The sequence below is a fragment of the Myotis yumanensis genome, unplaced genomic scaffold (assembly GCF_028538775.1).
Source record: "Myotis yumanensis isolate MYYU_CA2020_CCGP unplaced genomic scaffold, mMyoYum1.0.hap1 SCAF_2, whole genome shotgun sequence".
Lineage (NCBI taxonomy): Eukaryota > Metazoa > Chordata > Mammalia > Chiroptera > Vespertilionidae > Myotis > Myotis yumanensis.
Window position 1 is genome coordinate 72,660,835 of NW_027223753.1, and position 21,045 is coordinate 72,681,879.

A 21,045-nucleotide genomic window follows, 5' to 3' on the forward strand; every position below is an offset into this window, starting at 1 on the left:
CAAACGAAAAAGCTTCTCCTCAGCAAAAGAAATCAGCATCAAGCTGAAAAGGGAACCCACTGCATGGGAGAACATATTTGCCAATGATGCATCTGATAATTGGTTAATTTCCAAAATACATAAGGTACCATACAACTCAATAAAATGAAGACAAATAACCCAATTAAAAAATGGACAGAGGGCCCTAACCGATTTGGCTCAGTGGATAGAGCGTCGGCCTGTGGACTCAAGGGTCCCAGGTTCTATTCTGGTCAAGGGCATGTACCTTGGTTGCGGGCACATACCCAGTAGGGAGTGTGCAGGAGGCAGCTGATCGATGTTTCTCTCTCACCGATGTTTCTAACTCTCTATCCCTCTCCCTTTCTCTCTGTAAAAAATCACATGCGGGCTTTTTCTGGGTGGAGAATTCTCTGTGCAGGTCCAAGTTCTGGGAAACTCTGGAGGGGATAGGTAATTGTCTTAGCAAGTGGAATGTGGTCTAAGTAAGTCGAATGTCCATTGTGAAGTGGCTTAAAGGTCAGTTCCCAGGGGTGGGAGTATCAATTCAATTATTTGATCAGACCTAACACTCACTACTTTATAAATGCATTGGAGGAACCCTATTTTAAGACAGTGACTCATAAACAAAATATGAAAAGTACCTCAGTTACCAACATTTGCATTGGTATTACTTCTTTATAAATTTTAGAATCAGCATGTTGAGGTTTTGATGTGGATTGCTTCTAATCTGTAGATCAATTTCTAATATTGCTTATATTGCCCTCTCATTTTTTATTTTGATTAGTTTTGCCATGAGTTTGTAAAATGTGTTAATTTTTTTTCAAAATTCCAACTTTTAGTTTTGCTTTACCTCTGTTGAGTGTCTACTTTTATTTGCTTTTATTTGTATTCTTTTATTCTTTATACTTTCTTCATTTAATTTTTTTGTTTTTTCTGATCTGTGATAAATTACAAATTTTCAGCCTTCTTTCCCAATGTATGCATTAAAGACTATGACGTTCTCTCTAAGCACTGCTTTGGTTGCATTCCACAGGTTTTTTGATATGTATACTATATCATTTTGCAAACATAATTTGATATGTATGTGATTTATTCTAAAGCACATTTTTATTTCTTTGACACGACTTTTCACAAGCATATCTCTTTATGTCAGTTATATATAGTTGCATAACAAATAACTCCAAGATTTAGGGCATAAAACAACTATTTCCCCCCTCAATTCTATGGGTGGCTGGGCAGTTTCTCTGCTGCTGTTTGTCTGGGTTCGCTTGTGAGGCTGCATTGGATTAGCTGCTCTGGAAGGTTCATACCTGGCAGTTTGTGCTGGCTGGTGACTGGGGTCCCTTGGTTCTTATCTAAGTGACTTTTTATCATCAAGCAGGCTTGACCAGTCCCTCACATGGTAGTCTCAGGTCAGCATTCTAAGAGGTGAAGGTGAAAGCAGAAACACTTTCACTACATTCTATTGCAGCGGTTCTCAACCTGTGGGTCCAGACCCCTTTGGCAGTCGAATGACCCTTTCACAGGGGTCGCCTAAGACCATCCTGCATATCAGATATTTACATTACGATTCATAACAGTAGCAACATTACAGTTATGAAGTAGCAATGAAAATAATTTTATGGCCAAAACCGGTTTGGCTCAGCGGATAGAGCGTCGGCCTGCGGACTGAAGGGTCCCAGGTTTGATTCCGGTCAAGGGCATGTACCTGGGTTGCGGGCACATCCCCAGTGGGGGATGTGCAGGAGGCAGCTGGTCGATGTTTCTCTCTCATCGATGTTTCTGACTCTCTGTCCCTCTCCCTTCCTCTCTGAAAAATCAATAAAATATATTTAAAAAAAAAAAATAATTTTATGGTTGGGTCACAACATGAGGAACTGTATTTAAAGGGCCAGAAGGTTGAGAACCACTGTATATTGATTAGAACAAGTTGCAAGCCTGGCCCAGATTCTAGGATGGGGAAATAGATCCTTTCTTTTTAGGAAGAACACAAGGAATTTGTCTTGGTATTTAATCTACTACAATTTCCAATAGTTTGGAAATTTTTTTTTGTATTTTTTGTTGTTGTGATGATGGACTAGACTTGATTATGTTCTGGACATTTTATGTAAAATTACTTACAGGAATAATTTTGAGGCTTATAGTAAACATACCTTCAGTATAGGAGGAAAGTTTTTCTAAAGGTTCCTGGAAGCTATATTAGCCAGGATACAACTTAAACCAAGTTCCTAAAGAGCACATTCTAAAATTTTTAGTATAGCATCTTAATAAACAGATGCAAGACTCACATTTCAGATTTCATATTTTTGTTTTTCAAAGGAGTTATATCATTGTATGTCTACATCATTGTCATGTTAATGCCTTTGAAATCAAAATGTCTACTCTTGAACTTCAAATCTAAATATATTCAAAATTGTCTTCTGGCCCTTAAATTTATCTTATTGAGACTTGAAATTTAACACTTTTACAATGAGTTTATTGTAGAAAAGCATTATTTCTTTTAATGCTTCTTTGCCGGAAGCCGGTCCATCCTTGCTGCTTGACACAGTCGCTGAAGGAAAGAAACATCTGCACAGCATATGTTTCAAGGGACCTGGCATATATAGCATATTGTTCTTAATATGTTTGCTCTCCTTAGCGCCATGTGTTTTAACCAAGGTCACCTCTCTGAGAAAGGTTGTTTCCCCAGGTGGGGATTTTTCCCTGAGGTTAGGGAGGGGATACAACCCCTTAATTAAGTGCCAGGCGGGTAGTTAAGCTACATAATCTTTACTCCCTGGAATGGAGATAAGGAACGCCCTAACCTTTGTAATAGAAATTGACAGGATTAAAATCGGCTGGTATAAATACGGATGTAACAAGACAATAAACATCAGATCCTAACTAGAACCTAGCCAGAGAACATGGCAAAAGATCCTGGACAGAACCTGGCTACAGAACTTCCCTGGAGAACCTAGACAGAACATGGCAGGAGAAACTGGATAGAACCTGGCAGGAGAACCTGGCGACAGAATCTGGCTGAGGAACTCAACTATGATGATCACCTGAATGCTGCCTTTGTGTCATTCCTTCTTCGCCGACTCCGTCCACACCTTTGGGGACCCCTGGACCTGCTGGGGTTGGACCCCAGCACTTCTTCTACTGTTATTCTTTTTTAAAATTTTTATTAATTGATGTTAGAGAAAGGAAGGGAGAGAACATCCCTAGGTTGCATTCCACATGCCCCCCGACCCGGGATCGAACCTGCAACCTTTTTGTGTACAGGACGATCCTCCAACCAACTGAGCCACAATGGCCAGGGCTACTGATATTCTTTATTAAGGTTAATGGAATCACTGTCTTCTGTTCACTCACGGTGCATATTATGAGATCTTAGGAAAATGATCTGTGTCTTTCAGGGCATCAGTTTGGAGCTAAAGGTTTCTATACCTCCTCTACCTTTACATAGTTTTTTAAGTCTGTGCTCCTCTTCTCCTCTCATTTCCATATTTAATTAGTGCCCAGCTCTTATCTATTTCTTCACCTGTATTTCTAGCAATTTTCCTTTCCATCCCCATAGCCAGTGGGCCCTGATTGACCTTGGCTGTGTACACTCTACCAGTGATGGCGAACCTCTGACACGCGAACTCATTTTTTTGGTTGATTTTTCTTTGTTAAGTGGCATATAAATATATAAAATAAATATCAAAAATATAAATCTTTGTTTTACTATGGTTGCAAATATCAAAAAATTTCTATATGTGACACGGCACAGAGTTAAGTTAGGGTTTTTCAAAATGCTGACACGCCGAGCTCAAAAGGTTCACCATCACTGCTCTAGGCCAACTCCATCAGATACCAGCTTTTACACATGCCCTAATGAATCTCCAAATCTCTAGCTCCCTCTTCTTTCCTGAGCTTCTGACTTAAATATTTGTGTGTGTATGTATGTTTTTAAAAATAAGTTATCAGTACCTGGGCCTACTAAAACCATTTGAAACTGGATATGTCTTTGTTTGAATTTACCTTTCCATCCCAAATCTGTTTTTCCCATTTCTTATACTGAACATGGGCCCTAACTCATTGAAGGTTTCTTTAGGGCCTGGAGACAATAGACCTAAAAATGAATTCTCTAGGGTCCTAAAGTTTTTGGAGAATTTTCTAATTTTTTGTTTTCACTTTGCTGATAGATAGCTCAGTTGGTTAGAGAGAGTGTCCTCTGGATATGCCAAGGTTGCAGGTTCAATCTCTAGTCAGATCACATAGAAGAAGCAACCAATGAATGCATAAATAAGTGGAACAACAAATTGATGTTTCTCTCTCTCCCCCGCCCTTCCCCTTCTCTCTACAATCAAATAAAATTTAAAAATATGTAAATAAATTAGTATGAGCACATTCTGGTTCATGTAACTGATTACCATACTATTGAAAATGTTTGTGCCTATATTTGCATATGAATTGTTGCTAAGTGAATCATCCAAAGACCCACATGCATGGTAAAAGAATCTGCTGCATTAGTATCTGCCTTAGGTTGAAGTATAGTAATTTAAAATTAAGAAAATCCGTCTTTAATTTTGTACTCATACTGAATTATTTTGCCATTAAATTTTTTTTGTAGTGATAATTACAGGTAAAAAGTGTTTTTATAGAATTTCTAAGAAACTGAAATTTTATAAGGAAGCTTTTATTTGATATGAAAATGACACAACAATAGAGTAATGCACCATTTTAATTGTCACAGACTAATAAAAAATATATAGAATTTACATGTAGATTATGAGAATGCCTTGTAAGATGTCATGGTACACTCTGATGGGGTATTTCATGGAAGCCTGAAAAGAGAAAATTGGTGGGAGATTTGACTAATCCTGTGGCCCCCAATTGTGTGTGTGTGTGATTTCAGAGAGGAGAGGGAAAGAGAGATAGAAGTATCAACGATGAGAGAGAATCATTGATTGGCTGCCTCCTGCATGCCCCCTACTGGGGATCGAGCCTACAGCCTGGGCATGGGCCCTTGACCGGAGTTGAACCCAGGACCCTTCAGTCTGCAAGCCGACACTCTATCCACTGAGTCAAACCAGCTAGGGTGCAAATACTTATTTTTGTGAGCAGTTGCATTACACAGAACCCTGTTTGTCTCTCTACATATCAACTTGTAGCATTTATTAAATAGTAGTAAGTGCTATGAATTTTCATTGAATATTTTAATTTTTAGAATTTTGTTTTGGGATATTCTAATAAATTAATTATTCCATCAACATTAATAAAGCAGTGATTTAAAACCAGTTCATTGTTTATTAAAGAAAAATAATGAAGATTATAAAATAATCTTGGACCTCAACTGGAACAAATAATACATAAATAATTCTTTCTACTCTTTTACCCCAGCATTGGTGATTAGTTGTAGCAGTGTTATCTCACCCATCACTTTAAATGAATGTTGATTCCATTTTTATTGGCTTTATAATTTTTGCCTGTTTTAAATGATAAATTTTATTTTCTGGTGTAGAAGAGCTATAAAAAAAGTTAATGTCTTCTTAATTTTATGCTTATACATACTTAAGAAAGCACCACTTTAATATAAGGCAATGCTAGGGTCTGTAGGATTTTTTTTTTTCCCTCAGAAGAGGTTTATACATTACCCTGAGTCTAGAAAACACTGTTTAGATAAATGAACTAAATAAGAAAAGCTTTAGGGTTAGAATTATTGTTATAGTTAATTAAATTTTTATTTAAAGTTTTCAGAATTGTGTTCTTTTTTACTTAGTCTGAAAGCTCTAAAAAATTCTATATTTTAATCCCTTGCAGTTTTTCCTCCCAGTCTCATAGTTTATCTCCATCCATCTTTAGGGGAAGTTCCTGTTTATTAATTTTGCATGTTTTGTTGGCATTATTAAGGAACAGTAAACTTTATCTCCTTTTCCCTTACCTTTCCAACAATAAAGAACAAACAAAATACGCTATTCTATTATGTTCTTAGGAAAAAGTGTCTACTAAGTTTTGGTCAAAAATTTTTATAGCTTTATTGAAGCATTATTAAGATACAACAAACTGCTTATATTTAAAATCAACAACTTGAGTTTTGACATGTAAACACTTATGTAACCATCACTATCTATATCTATATATATATAAGCCTAAGCGACTGTTAAGACTGAGCGACTGGAACAATCAGACAAGAGGCCAGTAGCTATGACGTGCACTGACCCAGACCTTGCTGCTGGAGCCCTGACAGCCCCGAATCTGGTTCACCCACACCCCAGACCAGACAGGACGGAGGAGGGAGCCCGAATCCTCATGGAATCGGCCGTTGGTTAGCTTGCTGCTGGGGCCAACCTCCCGTGGTTCCTCCCCCCGGCTGGCTGAGAGATCCCACCCGTGCATGAATTTGTGCACCAGGCCTCTAGTAATTAAAATAAGGAACATTTACAGTCACTTCAAAGATCCCTCATATCTCTTTGTTGGTCACTTCCCTCCCTTCCACCAGCCTGGAGCAAGCACTGATCTGCTTTCTGTACCACAGTTAGTTTGGGCTGCTCTAGATTTTCATATGAGAGAAATCATACACTACATACTTTTTTGCCTAGCTAATTTTAGTCAGCATAATGATTTTGGGATTCATTCATGTTGTGTACCAGTAAAATTGTTGAGTATGTTTTATGGCTATACCACAATTTTTTAATCCATTCACTCATTTGGATTAGTTCCAGGTTTTAGCTACTAATAATAAAGTTGCTATGAACATTCATGTAAAGTCTATGTATGAACATATGCTTTCATTTTCCTTGAGCAAAATACTTAGTAGTGGAATGGCAGGGTTGTATAGAGGGGGTTAAACTTTTTAAGAAACTGCCACACTGTTTCCAATTTAATTGCACCATTTTATAGTCCCATCAGCTGTGGAAGGAGATTCCTGTTGCTTCACATCCTTAATAACACTTGTTATGATCTTAGCTATCCTAGCAGATATGCATAGTGGTTTCAATTTGCATTTTTCTAAGAACTAATTATTTTGAGCATGTTTCATGTGTTTATTTTCCATGCATACATTTTCTTTGGCAAAAATGTTTAAATACTTAAGTGAATTGTCTTCTTATTCAACTGTAAGAGTTTTTTTAATGTATTCTGAATACAAGTTATTTCTTGGATATATAGTTTGCAAATATTTTCTTCTAGTTGGTAGCTTGTCTTTTAACTTTCTAGATAGTATCTTTTCACGAGCAAACTTTTAAAATTTTAATGAAGTCCAATTATCTTACCATTACTATGTGTATGTTTTGTACACCTTTATTTTAATCTATTTAGCTGATAAATTGATCTTTTTTGTTAGGCAAAAGGAATACACAAAGGTAGAAGACATGCCTATTTGTTGTAGAGCCTTTTTAGTTTCATAGGATAAAAATCAAGAAAAGGAAAATACGGAATTTTTGTTAGACTTGAATCTGCCTATCAGTAGATCATGTTTCTGGAATTAAATTCTCTCCAGTCTTTAGCGTAACATTTCAAGTGAAAACAATATAACCAATTAAATGGGATTCTAATATACTGCTCTGATTTATCCTAGGAGATCTCTATATGTTTATATAGCTAGTATCTTCAAAATTGAGAACATCTGTGGAAAACATTTAAAGAATTCCTTAAAAAGCGGATTTTTAGAAAGCCTTATAAAAGAGGGCTCATAATTAACTGAGTATGCATGAGTGTGTGTGTGTGTGTGTGTGTGTGTGTATATGGCATTTCTGAAACAGTTTTGCAATCTCATAAAAATTTTAAAATAGATAATCCTGTAATACAGTTGAGATTAGAAATAATAAGCCTAAGCACTTTTAAAATATGAGCATCTACTCTTACTGAATTGTAGTTAAGTTTGGCTTTCTAGCCTTGTTCAGTGTGACCTGGTATTCTATTACTGAAAATGTTTATTCTGCAGATTCTTGGAGCTCAACTAGATGTTGAATAGAGGGCTGAGTAATATATGACCCCTATAGTAGGTATGGAGATATGCTACTCAGATTCCTCTTCAAGAAGGTCTAGTCCAGCTGTGATAAGTGCAGACCAGGTAACCCTTTCTGCCCACATTTTAGGATCTGCATTAGCTGTAGAGCCACCTTCCTAAGGTCATGACCTCCTTGGAGCAGCATGCATTTGTACACTAAGCAAGGAAGAGGTATAAAGACCTGATCATTTCAGCCAATCACAGCTTCCCACCTGGTTAGGTGAAATTTTGTTGGGCCTGCATCACAGTTTAAATTCTGCCCAAACTTGCTTTCTTCATCTTCCTTTCACAGGTGTTGAGCCCCAATAAATATATTGTACCCCAAACACCACCTTGTCTATATTGTGGAGAAGCCAATCTGCAATAGCTCCTGATCTGATAGAACTAATGTACTGGGAGGAAATAGACATTAAACAAGAAATTTGTAATGTGATCGTAGCATAGGGTGCTATGATAGTGTGTTATAAAAAGAACCTAAGCCTGGTCATGATATTGTTCAGGGTGGTGGCTTAGATCAGTAGTCAGATCTGGGTTAGTGCCAGACTAACTACTTTGAGTAGCATGAAACTTAGATATACTACTTCTTCCTTTCCAAGCCAGTTTTTTCATTTGTAACATGGGAATGACACATAGTCTCTCATCCTGTAGGTAACTAACCTGGGATTGTTCACATGGCTGGGAAAAGGTTCCTAGCATCAAGAGAGAGTGTTCAATGCACAGACATTTTCAGGCCTTGCTTGCGTCAATTTGCAAATGTCCCATAGCCAAAGCAGTTTACGTGGCCAAATCTTTTTTTTTTTTTAATATACTTTATTGATTTTTTACAGAGAGGAAGGGAGAGGGATAGAGAGTTAGAAACATCGATGAGAAACATCGATCAGCTGCCTCCTGTACCCCCCCACCCCCCCACTGGGGATGTGCCCGCAACCAAGGTACATGCCCTTGACCGGAATCGAACCCAGGACCACTCAGTCCGCAGGCCGATGCTCTATCCACTGAGCCAAACTGGTCAGGGCAACGTGGCCAAATCTTGATTCAAGAATGGAAAAATAGATTTCACCTCTCCATGGGAGAATTTGAAAAAACAAGTATATATGTGTATATGCATAAATTTACCAATATATATTATCTGATAGTAGAAGTTAACATTTATTAAACACTTTCAATAAATGACTTATACTAATAAAAGGGTAATATGCTAATTAGACCAGATAGACCAGACGTCTTCCGGGCGCCATTCCAGACATCCTTCCTGACAAAGCCGGGGGCATGACTGGCCTGCAAACTGCCCATGGCCCCTTGCCCGGGCAGGCCCACCCCCCAGCCGGGACCCCCACCCCGATCTGGGGCCCCTTTCATGGCAGGCCAGCTGGCCCTCACCCATGCACTAGGCCTCTATACTATACTAGAGGCCCAGGGCATGAAAATTCATGCACTGGAGGGGGGGTCCCTTAGTCCAGCCTGCCCCCCTCTCACAGTCCAGGAGCCCTCAGGAGCAGGAGGTGACCCGGCATTCAGAGGAAGGCGACGCCCCCATCACACCTATGCTGCTGCCACTGCCAGCAGTGCAAGCCTCGGCTGGCCCTGATTACCTGAGCCTCGGGTGGCCATGGACAGCTGGGCAGCCAACATCCAAGGCTTGCCTGCGCCTCAGGCTGGCCCTAGATGGCTGGGGGCTGAGGGAAGGACCGGCTGCACCGTGCATCTGCTGCCCCCCCCCCGGCTGTGTTGAAAGGACTGGGGGATTCTGGCGGGGCTGAGGGGACTGGGTGCCGCCATCTTTGTGATGGTGTGATGGTCAATTTACATATTCCCTCTTTATTAGATAGGATAATAAAAGGGTAATATGAAAATTGACCCTAATGGCAAAGCGACCAGAACGACCACTGGACCAGTCACTATGAGGCGCACTGACCACCTCTTGGTCCCTTTCCCTGGCCAGCAGGCTCCTATCACCTGATGGCCACCTGCGACGGGGGCAGGGCTGGTGAGCGGGCGGGAACAGCCCACCTCTCGGTCCCTTCCCCCGGCTGTCAGGCACAGATCACCTGATGGCTAACAGGGAACTGGGGGTGGGTGGTGGCGGGGGGCGGGGCCGGCTGTGGGTAGCTGGGGAAGATGGCCCTGATAGCAGGCCAGGCCTAGGAACTGGACCTGCTCACGAATTTCGTGCGCCAGGCCTCTAGTATTTAATAAGATGCAGCTGTACTATTATACTTAATATAATCTATGTATGATATGTGAAAGAAGAAACCTTTGGAGAATTTAGTATGTCCTTTTGATATCTTAAAACAAATTTTATGATGGGAATAGTTTGCAAATAAAGTGCTTTCTTTTTTTTTTCTGCAGTAAGAAAAATGGAAAACCACCATTACAGAAAAATGAGGTAAAATATTAAATCATCAACTCCTTGGAATTTTATGCATTTATTTATGTGTTATATAATTTTGAATTAAGATAAAAATCATAGCATTTTTAGAATTGGAGAACTTAAATATCACCTCCAATCTGCTACATATTATAGGAATTCTTCCTGAAATAGGAGTCCTTGATAGACTGGTATTTACTTGAATCTGTTCATTTGTTGGAGAGTACCTAGGAGGCAGACATAACTGTATTAGTTCTAGCTCATGATGAGATTAATCTCCCCCCGGGCACTTAGTGATGGCCTATTTTGTCTTTTGCAGCAACATAGGACAAGTCTACTCTCTTTTCTCTGATAGGCCCTCATATTGTTTAAAGATAGTTATATCCTTTGGGTCTTTTTTCCCCCCATTCTAAGCAATCCTCATTTTTTTCAAGTGTCTCTGACAGTGTTTCTGATCCTTTTTCAATTCTATATTCATTCCTCTAGACCTATACTCATTAGTTTCTCTAGACTTAGAATAGAATGTAGTTGAACAGACATGGTCCGATTAGCATGGAATATATCAGCACTATTATATCTCTTTATATGTATTGCTAAAAGTCAGCCAAAAATTGCTTTTATTTTTTTTAACCATAACTGCTGTTTACATTCAGTGGAAAGTGAGTAGAAGGAAGTAAATAATAAAGATGAGAGCAGAAATAAATGAAATAGAGTCTAAAAAAACAATTCAAAAGATCACTGAAACCAAGAACTGGTTCTTTGAAAAGATAAACAAGATTGATAGACATTTAACCTGACTCATCAAGAAAAATAGAGGACCCAAATAAATAAAATCAGAAATGAAAAAGGAGAAGTAACAACTGACACCAAAGAAATACAAAGGATTGTAAGAAAATGTTACGGACAACTATATGCCAACAAATTGGACAATCTGGGAGAACTGGGTAAATTCCTAGAAACACAATCTTCCAAAACTAAATCAGGAAGAATCAGAGAATCTGAATTTACAGATTACAACTAGTGAAATTGAAGCAGTAATAATAAAAAAAGAAAAAACTCCCAACAAACAAAAGTCTTGGACTGCATGGCTTCACATGTGAATTTAACCAAACACTAAAAGAAGAACTAACACCTATCCTTCTCCAACTATTCCAAAAAACAGAGGAGGGAAGACTCCCAATCTCATTTTATGAGGCCAGTATCATCCTAATTCCAAAACCAGATAAAGACACTACAAAGAAATAAAGTTATAGGTCAGTGATGGCGAACCTATGACACGCGTGTCAGAGGTGACACGCGAACTCATTTTTTTGGTTGATTTTTCTTTGTTAAGTGGAATTTAAATATATAAAATATCAGAAATATAAGTTTTTATTTTACTATGGTTGCAAATATCAAAAAACTTCTATATGTGACACGGCACCAGAGTTAAGTTAGGGTTTTTTTTTTCAAAATGCTGACACGCCAAGCTCAAAAGGTTTGCCATCACTGTTTTAGGTCAATATCCCTGATGAACATAGATGCTAAAGTCCTCAACAAAATATTAGGGAACTGGATCCAGCAATACATTAAAAAAAATCATACACCATGATTAAATGAGCTTTATTCCTTGGATGTTAGGTTGATACAATATCTACAGAACAACACATACACCACATAAACAAAATGAAGGATAAAAACCACATGATCATAGCAATAATTGCAGAAAAATGCATTTGATAAAATCCAGCATCCATTTATGCTAAAAACTCTCAGTAAAGTGGGAATAGACGGGACATACCTCAATGTAATAAAGGCCATATGACAAACCCACAGTCAACAACATACTCAGTGGGCAAAATTTACAAGTTTATTATAACCTTCAGGTATCATTCTGATGAACTGGTCAGTTGACAGATTCTCAACATCTGTATTTGTCAGTTGATGTCTTCATTTCTTTTTTTAAATAACAGCTTTATTGAGATACAGTTTATATGCCATAAAATTCATCCATGTAAGTGTACAGTTCAGTAGTTTTAGTTGTGAGACCATCACCCCTAATTTTAGAAAATGTTCCTCTCCCCCAAAAGAAATCCTGTATTCATTAGGAGTCATTCCTCATACTCTCCTGGGCCCTGACAGCCACTAATCTATTGTTTCTACAGATTTGCCTATTTTGGACATTTCATAAAAATGTGGCTATTTGTGACTGGCTTCTTTCACTTAGCATGATGTTTTTAAGTTTCATCTGTGTTGTTGCATGTATCAGTACTTCATTCCTTTTTATTGATGAATAGTTCCATTGTGTAGACATACCATATTTTATCAGTTGAGGGAAATTTAGATTGTTTCCATTTTTGGTCTATGATTAATGATGCTACCATGAACATTCATATGCAAGTTTTTGTGTGGATATATGTTTTCATTTCTCTTGGGTATATACCTAGGAGTAGAATTGCTGGGTTGTGTGGTAACTCAGTTAATTTATTTGAAATAAACATTAATTTTCCCTATAAAGGTCAGCTTATTTGGTTTATAATATTAGTCTATATGATATCTATATTATTATACATATTACACTATGTACTGTTATATATATTACTAGAAGCCCAGTGCACGAAATTTGTGCATGGGGGCGGGGTTTAAGGTGCCCTCTCGCAATCCGGGACCGCTCGCTCCTAAGCGCTTGCCTGCCTGCTTGCGGCTGCCTGCTCACTCCTAACCTGCTTGTTCCTAACCGCTCGCCTGCCTGCCTGCTCAATGTGCATCGTTTTGGTCATTCCAGTTGTTCCATCTTAATGGTCGCTTAGGCTATTATATATGTAGATAATAGGTCTATCTATTAGTATAATTTTGAATGTAATTCTAGCATCTAGTCTATTAGGTAGCAGGTATTATCTACAAATTTAATTGGCCTTCTCTTTTGTTGTCAAAATTGCTAATAGAATTAACTAGGTAAGGACCAATGAGATTACTCTGTGGCATCTCTTAATTTTTTTTTTTATGGTTATGTTTTATTCAGCTGTAATTTTATTCAACTGTAGCAAAACCTGGTCTTTATTTCTCCATTAAGGCCACAATAATTTTATAAGAAACACCAAGTTCCTTGATTAATTTAGTAATCTTTCAACAAATATTGAGTCTCTTATATATGCCTGACATTGTTTTTGGCTCTGGGTGTATAGCAGTTATAAAAGTAGGTCCCTGTCCTTATGGAGTTTACATTGTATATGTCAGCTAAATACTAGTATAATATCCTCAAAAAGAAGAAAATTAGAAGAGTTTAACATGACTTATTCCTAGTAAACTCACACTGGCTTAGAGTGGTTAGTGTTTCTTAAGTATTCCCAAATCCTTCATATTAATATCTATTCTCTGAATATCCTGGAGATTGACATCAAAATTGCTCTTCTTTAGTTTCCATCATCTTTTCCGCAGGCTTTGAAAAATGGTTCAAGATGTGTTTATCTCTAGTGGTCTGGCATATCTCCATCTTCATAATCTCTCATATATCTAAGTTATATCTGAGTAATCAAACCATAGCTGATTTATATCAAACCTTAGTTATTTATATCTACTATCTACATATTATATCTGCAAATTCTAGGACATCATCGAAACTAGTTAGTACAGCTAAGTTCATTCACTTGTTTTTAAATTTTCTTTTTTTGTACTATGTTTTTATCATATACTTATTTGCTGATCATATTGTGTGAGCAAGATAAATTTAGATTAATAGGTTTGCAAAAAAAGGATGTAAGGTATTGTGCACACTGATACCACACTTGTAAAATTTATTGAGGAAGTGCACACATGCACATTATACACATCTATCTATATATATATATATATATATATATATATAAAGAGGTAATATGCTAATTGGTCCTAACGGTGTCACAGCAACGACCAATTTGCATATTGACAGACCAGCAGGAGGCTGCATGCGCAGCAGGGGATGGGTGGCCGGAGCCAAGTTCCCGGGGGTCTGAGGAGAGTGCCTGACAGGAGCTCGGACTGCAAAGAAGGAAGAGGAAGCGGCCATGGGGAGCTCTTCCAATCCCCCTGCATGGACACCCTACCCCAGCCCCCACACCCCCAGGGGGATGGGGAGGCTGACCGGATGGGGAGAAGACCCAGCTTCGAGGGTAGCGGCAGCCCACACCTCTGACTCCCGATCTCTTCGCCCGCCACCCCCCGCCAGGGGCCACCCACAACAATAGCATGCCGGCGACCACCCGTCAGCACCCCCGAGGCACCCAGGGCCTGCGGCCTGCTGCTGCTGGGCCCCCTCTGCTGGGGCCGGGCATGCCTCTCCTCCCTAAAACTCCAGACTCGGGTGGAGGCAGGCCTGAGCGGCCCCCCAGGGTCAGGCCCCCCCCCCCCGCCCCCCCCCCCCCCCCCCGCAGTAGCAGCAGCACCAGCAGAAGTGTGCTGAACCTCACTGGGGGCGTGGCTAAACCCCTCCTAGCCCGCCTGGCTCTGCCCTGGCCCGTTCCCCCCCCCCCCCCCCCCCCCCCCCGGTTCCAGGAGATTGGAGTCCTGCCCTGAGCAGGCACAGCTGTGAAAACAGCCACGGACAATTTAAAGAATGGCGCCAAGCGAGAGGTTTGACATTTACTCCCCCTTCGACCTCACTGCTCCCCTAACGCCCCGCCTCCAGGGACAACCACTGCTACAGGGCTGCTGGCCAGAGCCCGCCCCTCCGAGGCCTGCGGAACCCTCTGCAAAGCTTCCATAGCTACAGTGCCAAGAAACAATCATGCCCTCCTTCCCTAATCAGCACCTGCTACCTGCGAGGGTACCCGTGGGTTTAAAAATAACAATCCCTTCCCGTTTAGACATCACTTACTTGATGAAACATTTCTAGGTTTATTAGCTCAGAACCTCCTCATGACAACCCACTGAGGTAGGCGGAGAAGAGATTACAATTCCCATGGTATATGCATATGTATTCATAAATGAAGCTCAGAGAGGAAAAGTATCAAGCCCAGTGGTTCCCAAGGTGCAGCACATGCCCCACACGGGGGCAATTTGATTTTAAATGGGGGCAATTTGAGAATGAGTTAACAGTGAATTTTTTGCATTTCTTATGGTTCTAGGGGTCCTCATCTACAGAGTATCCTACATAATAAAAGGCTAATATGCAAATGATCGAATAGTGGAATGACTGGTCAGTATGATGTGTGCTGACCACCAGGGACAGACACTCAACGCAGGAGCTGCCCCCTGGTGGTCAGTGTGCTCCCACAGGGGGAAGCCAGGCTCACGGCTGGCGAGTGCAGCAGCAGTGGTGGGAGCCTCTCCCGCCTCCGTGGCAATGCTAAGATGTCCAACTGAGGGTTTATGCCCACTAAGCCGACAGTCAGACATCCCCCCAGAGCTCATGGACTGTGAGAGGGTGCAGGCCAGGCTGAGGGAACCCCCCCCCCCCCCCCCGTGCACGAATTTCGTGCCCCAGGTCTCTAGTATATACTAAAATGAAATCTGGTATATATGCCAAATATTAAGTTGATATCTCTAAATGGTAGGTGTAAGCCTCTTATTTTTGCTAATCAGAATTTTCTTTTTCTTTCTTTTTTTTTTTTTAGTGAATATGTTACTTATGAGGGAAAGCAATTTAAAAGAGATTTTTTTTCATTGAAATTTGTTATAATCTGGTAGGATGGGGTGGATTGAAAGAATTTTCATAAGACATAAGATTTAAGAAGGAGAAAAAGATTGAATTCAGTTAGAAAACAGTATATAGAGATAATTAATTTGATTTTAAAATACTTTTTTATTTAAATTTGTTGTAATTTACATCATGTAAATTCAAAAGACATTAAGGTAAACAGTGTGCTGGGATTGGTGTTTAGCATTCCCATGCATATTTTTATACTTTTTGAAGTATAGGTATGTATAGCTCCATAAACAATATAGGTAAAATTATTTTGCATTTTGAAACATTTTATAAATTGAATCATTGTATATATTATGCTTACACTCTGGTCAGCACTGTATGGCCTTTTATTTTATTTGCTATTTCAAATATCTATCTTTTTTTTAGTCAGTTTTAGTTCATCTCTCCTTTCCAAATCATTGACCCATAAATAGGAACTTCTCAACGCCCTTGTTGCCTCCTGAATATTAGGTACATTTTTTTCTGGTTATATTAATACTTGAACTTCTTAACTGGTCTTTATCTAATGGCTTGCGTGCTTTTTCTATAATTTATATGTTAAATTTATAGCAACAAAGTGGTTTTTGTATTTTTAAGAAATTACTGGGAAATTTAGAGGTGGGGAAAGTCAATTATAAATTTAAAATGCATGCTTACTGTTTACAAAATGTAATGTCTCTGTAGGTATTCTCATTTAGAATGGTTTCAAGGTTCAAGAATGGTAGAGCATCTCTATTTCTTGAGCTCTTCTGAGCCAGTCCTCCAGTCCAGGTGGTGTTTTTTGTTTTTTTTTTTGCAGAAAATCCTGTGAGGACTTTAAGAAGTATATAGTTCCCTTCATGGATTGAAATGTAATCAAGGCAGGCTTTCAGACAGCTTAAGCAATAGGAGCAGTGACAACAGGAACAGAAAAAAAGAGGAGGAATTGTATACCAGGTAGCTGTGTTTTGTTTTTGTTTTAATGCTTCAATGTTACTATCTTAGAACTTTTTTTAAACCTTCCTCATTGTTTGCCCTAGATATTTATTTATTTATTTATTTATTATGTATTTTTTGTGAACCCATGTAGAAGTAGGTAGTGCTCTGTTTAAGTCAGAAGATGGCCATTTCACTTTGGAATTACTCTATTTCACTTCAAGTTAGCAATGGAAAACTGGCTATTGATGGGATGAGGTGAGGTAGGGAGGCAGTGACAGGAGAAAAAATTTGAGAGTAGAAGTTTAACTATTTTTTTTAAGGTAATTGGTGTGTATTGCCTTTTCCTTGTTCTTTTCAGTTTGGTGGAGTAAAAGGGAAGATTTAGGTTGAAGTTGTGAGATTGCCTGGAAAAGAATAGGCTAGCTAAGTAAATAGAGTAGGGCTTTTTGTCTGTTTTATTTACTGCTGTGTCTGTATCATTTAGAACAGTGCCTTGGGCTGAGTAAATATTGAATCAATGAATGCATGTATGTGTAAGTGAAGTAGACTGGGCCTGTAACTCAGTAGGATGAGGTTTGCAGCCTTCAGTAAGGTTTGAAAGACCTGACTCTATTCCAACAATTGTAGGATTGGCTGATTTTTATCCAGTTCTTTTTATCAGTCTTCCTGATTGAATTCTACAAACACAAACTTAAGACTTCCTTCCTTGGTCTATAATTTTGTACTACATTCTGTGCCTAATCCTATATAATAAAGAGCTAATATGCAAATGGTTGTCACACCCTTTTGCCCTCCCGCCCTCCCACTGGGGCTGGTGGACCTGAGGCCGTGCCGCCCTGCCCGGAGGAGGTTGATGGGGGACCTGAGGCTGGGCCCCCTGCCTGGTGGGGCTTGACGGGGGTGGGCTGGCCAGGTCTGGGTCTCATGTGACTTTGAGGTGCATGCGGGTGGGTGGGGACTTGACTCTGGGTCCCACGGCGCACCCCAGACTCTGACAGGAGGGAGATTTTCATATACATCTCACTAATTTTCTTTCATCTCTGACACTTCTATTATAGAGAAAGGGCAAATAGCAATATTAAAATATTTCTTCTAATTAATTCCCTTTTAATGTGCACGAATTTCGTGCACTGGGCCACTAGTAGGATTATAAAGCACTTAGCACAGTGTCTGACATATAGATGGTAGCTTATTACTAGTCTAATTTAGTACGAAAATTATTCACTGTAGGGTATCAAGATAGATGCTAATTTAACTATAGCATATTTACACTAAAGTTTGTCTAACTAATAGAATTCACTATATCTTGGGTATTTATCAATAGTATATTCGTTAACAAATAATTGAGCTGTGATTGTGGGAGATGTGGGAAGGGCTAGGTAGGGGATGGGTTCCTTCTGGAGTGTCTTATCTATCCCAAGAAGTTCCTCCTATCTATTCTTCCAGACAGTCCAAGGGTAATAAAGTAAATAGCCTCCACCATACCCAATTCATATCACTTTGTCCTTATCGTTGCAAACCAGTCAAAATGAAGAAATGTCTGAGGGTAATAAGATTAATTACTACTCTTAAATATCTTTAGTGGTTTCCCTCTACACTGACAATAAGTCTAAATCCTTACTGTGGCTTTAACCCTCTGTTCTTCATAGGTCTTTGCCTACCTTCAGCTTTCTCATTTTGTTCCCTTTGCTCTAGCAATACTATCATCTTGCTCCCATTTTATTCCTACCACTAGGTTTTTCTGCTTGGTATTTCCTGTGCTTCACTACCCTCTTCCCTCCAAGCTGATGACATAGTTTCACTTTGTTTATATCTCAGCCCAAATGCCACCTTCCCAAAGAGACCTTTCTCATCATCTTGTCTGAATCATTGTTCATTTTCTCATGACCCTGCCTAGTCTATCTGTAACAATTTACTTATTAATTTTTATGTTTCCCCTGCTCTGTGAGCTGTATGAGTGAAGAAACATTGTCATTGAATTTATGAGGAAGAGAGAGTGAATTGGCAAATTGCATATTAGAAATGCTAAGTGATAAATTTAGGAATCTAAAAGTTTCATGCAATTGATATCAGGGAAATTCATGTTCAAGATAAAACAAATGCAGCTTATTGTTTTTGGTAACATCTTATTTTTCTTGAAAGCATGTTTGAATATGAAGAGCAGTACAATTCTGTATTTTCTCAATGCAATAACATCTTGATAGTTTATATTGACTTAGATAACACATGGTTCTTTAATCTTATTTGTTGTAGATTTGTTATAGCTATATTAAAATTTTTGTTTTGTTTTTTTATATAGAAAGAAGGAAAAAAAGAGCGAGCTATGGTGGACAAGGTGTTTTTTTCAAGGCTCTCACGGATTCTGAAAATCATGGTCCCTAGAACATTTTGTAAAGAGGTAAGTCATATATAAACAAAGTGAAATTATAATATTAGGTGTTCAACTTTAAAGGTTACATGAAATTAGAACAATAAAATTATAAAGCTTTTGTCATACTAAGGCCAAATGTTTTCTATATGGGTCATGGTGACTACTAAATTTTTGTCTTTAAATCATTGTCACATAAGTATCCTTATTGTTCAGTGCCAGTTTTAAAATAGTCTTCTCTTATTTATGAAATATTATTTTATTATGTTTTATGTAACATTCTAGAGTACATTAGTGCAGCTACCCTAAGTTATGGTGCTGAAAACAAGATTAAATTTAGAAAGACAAATCATTTTATTTCATTAATATACTAATAAGTCACATTGATATGGGATAGGTTTCAGGGTTACTTCTTCATATTTGACTAAATATGTTTTGTTTATTTTTAAATTTATTTATTGAATTTATTGGGGTGACATTGGTTAATAAAATTATTAAACATGTTTTTAAAAAAGATACCAAAATGATATCTGAAATTTCAAATATTTTCAGTGAGTTGGTTGTAGGAATAAAGTTTTATTATCCCTTTCTTTGCCCTTTTATCAAGATTATCTTTATTGATGTGTCCTTTTTTTTTACTGGCCTGAAAATTTTTTTTTATTGTTTAACATATTACAGATAAGTTTTTTTAATGATTAAAAAATAAAATATTGCTGTGTTTTCCATCTTTAATCACTTCAGTATTTTCCTTTTATACAACTAAAAATATCACCTTTTTAAAAAAAATTTAAATTCCTTATTGTTTGAAGTATTACATATGTCTCCTTTTCACCCCATTGACCTCTCCCTGGCCACTTTCACCCCCCTGCACATGAAGTCATCCCCCTACTGACTGTGTCCATTGGTTTTGCTTATATGCATGCATACACGTCCTTTGGTTGATCTCTTACCACCCCCCCCCCCCCCCTCCGCCTTCCCTCTGAGGTTTGACAGTCTGTTGGATGCTTCTGTGTCTATATGGATCTATTTTTGTTCATAATATTCCACAAATGAGTGAGATCATGAGATATTTGTCTTTCTTCGACTGGCTTATTTCGCTTAGCATAACACTCTCCAGTTCTATCCATGCTGTCGCAAATGGTAAGAGCTCCTTCTTTTTCAGCAGCGTAGTATTCCATTGTGTAGATGTACCACAGGTTTTTAATCCACTCATCTGCTGATAGACACTTAGGCTGTTTCTAAATCTTAACTATTGTAAATTGTGCTGCTGTGAACATAGGGGTGCATATATCCTTTCTGATTGGTGTTTCTGATTTCTTGGGATATATTCCTAGAAGTGGGATCACTGGGTCAAATGGGAGTTCCATTTTTAATTTTTTGAGGAAACTCCATACTGTTTTCCACAGTGGTTGCACCAGTATCATCACCTTTTACTCTTCTTCTCCTCATACCTTATCCTTTCAGTCACTGGGATCTGACAGTTTTTCTTCTAAATATTCTAGCCTGGATGTCATAGTGTTCTTTAATTAGTCTCATTTCAGAGAATCTCCCTTTTAATCTTTTCTGCCAAATTTATCTTACGATGTTTCCCATTGTTCAAATTTTAAAAAGCATTTGCCTTATAATCTATTAATAGCAAGAAAAGAATAAGATGCTCCAAAAACAATGTGATTCCCGAGGAGAATAAATATTCCTCCATTACACTGGACTTGCTCTCCTTCTCCCTTACTTCCACCTTTAAGTGGAACTCTTAAGAGTTCCACCCTTAAGAAACT

General features: G+C 38.6%; 1 protein-coding gene across 2 annotated transcripts in view; it reads left to right on the plus strand.

The window, feature by feature from the left end:
• ABCD3 (ATP binding cassette subfamily D member 3) overlaps positions 1 to 21,045 on the plus strand; it is a 91,279-nt gene that overhangs the window by 11,562 nt on the left and 58,672 nt on the right. The window contains exons 2-3 of one of the 2 annotated variants that reach the window (XM_070405641.1): positions 10,325 to 10,361; positions 19,202 to 19,300. In XM_070405641.1, the coding sequence (XP_070261742.1) occupies positions 10,325 to 10,361; positions 19,202 to 19,300 (136 nt within the window). Of the gene's footprint in view, positions 1 to 10,324; positions 10,362 to 16,783; positions 16,921 to 19,201; positions 19,301 to 21,045 lie in introns of those variants that run through there. The other variant, XM_070405642.1, reaches the window with a different exon arrangement.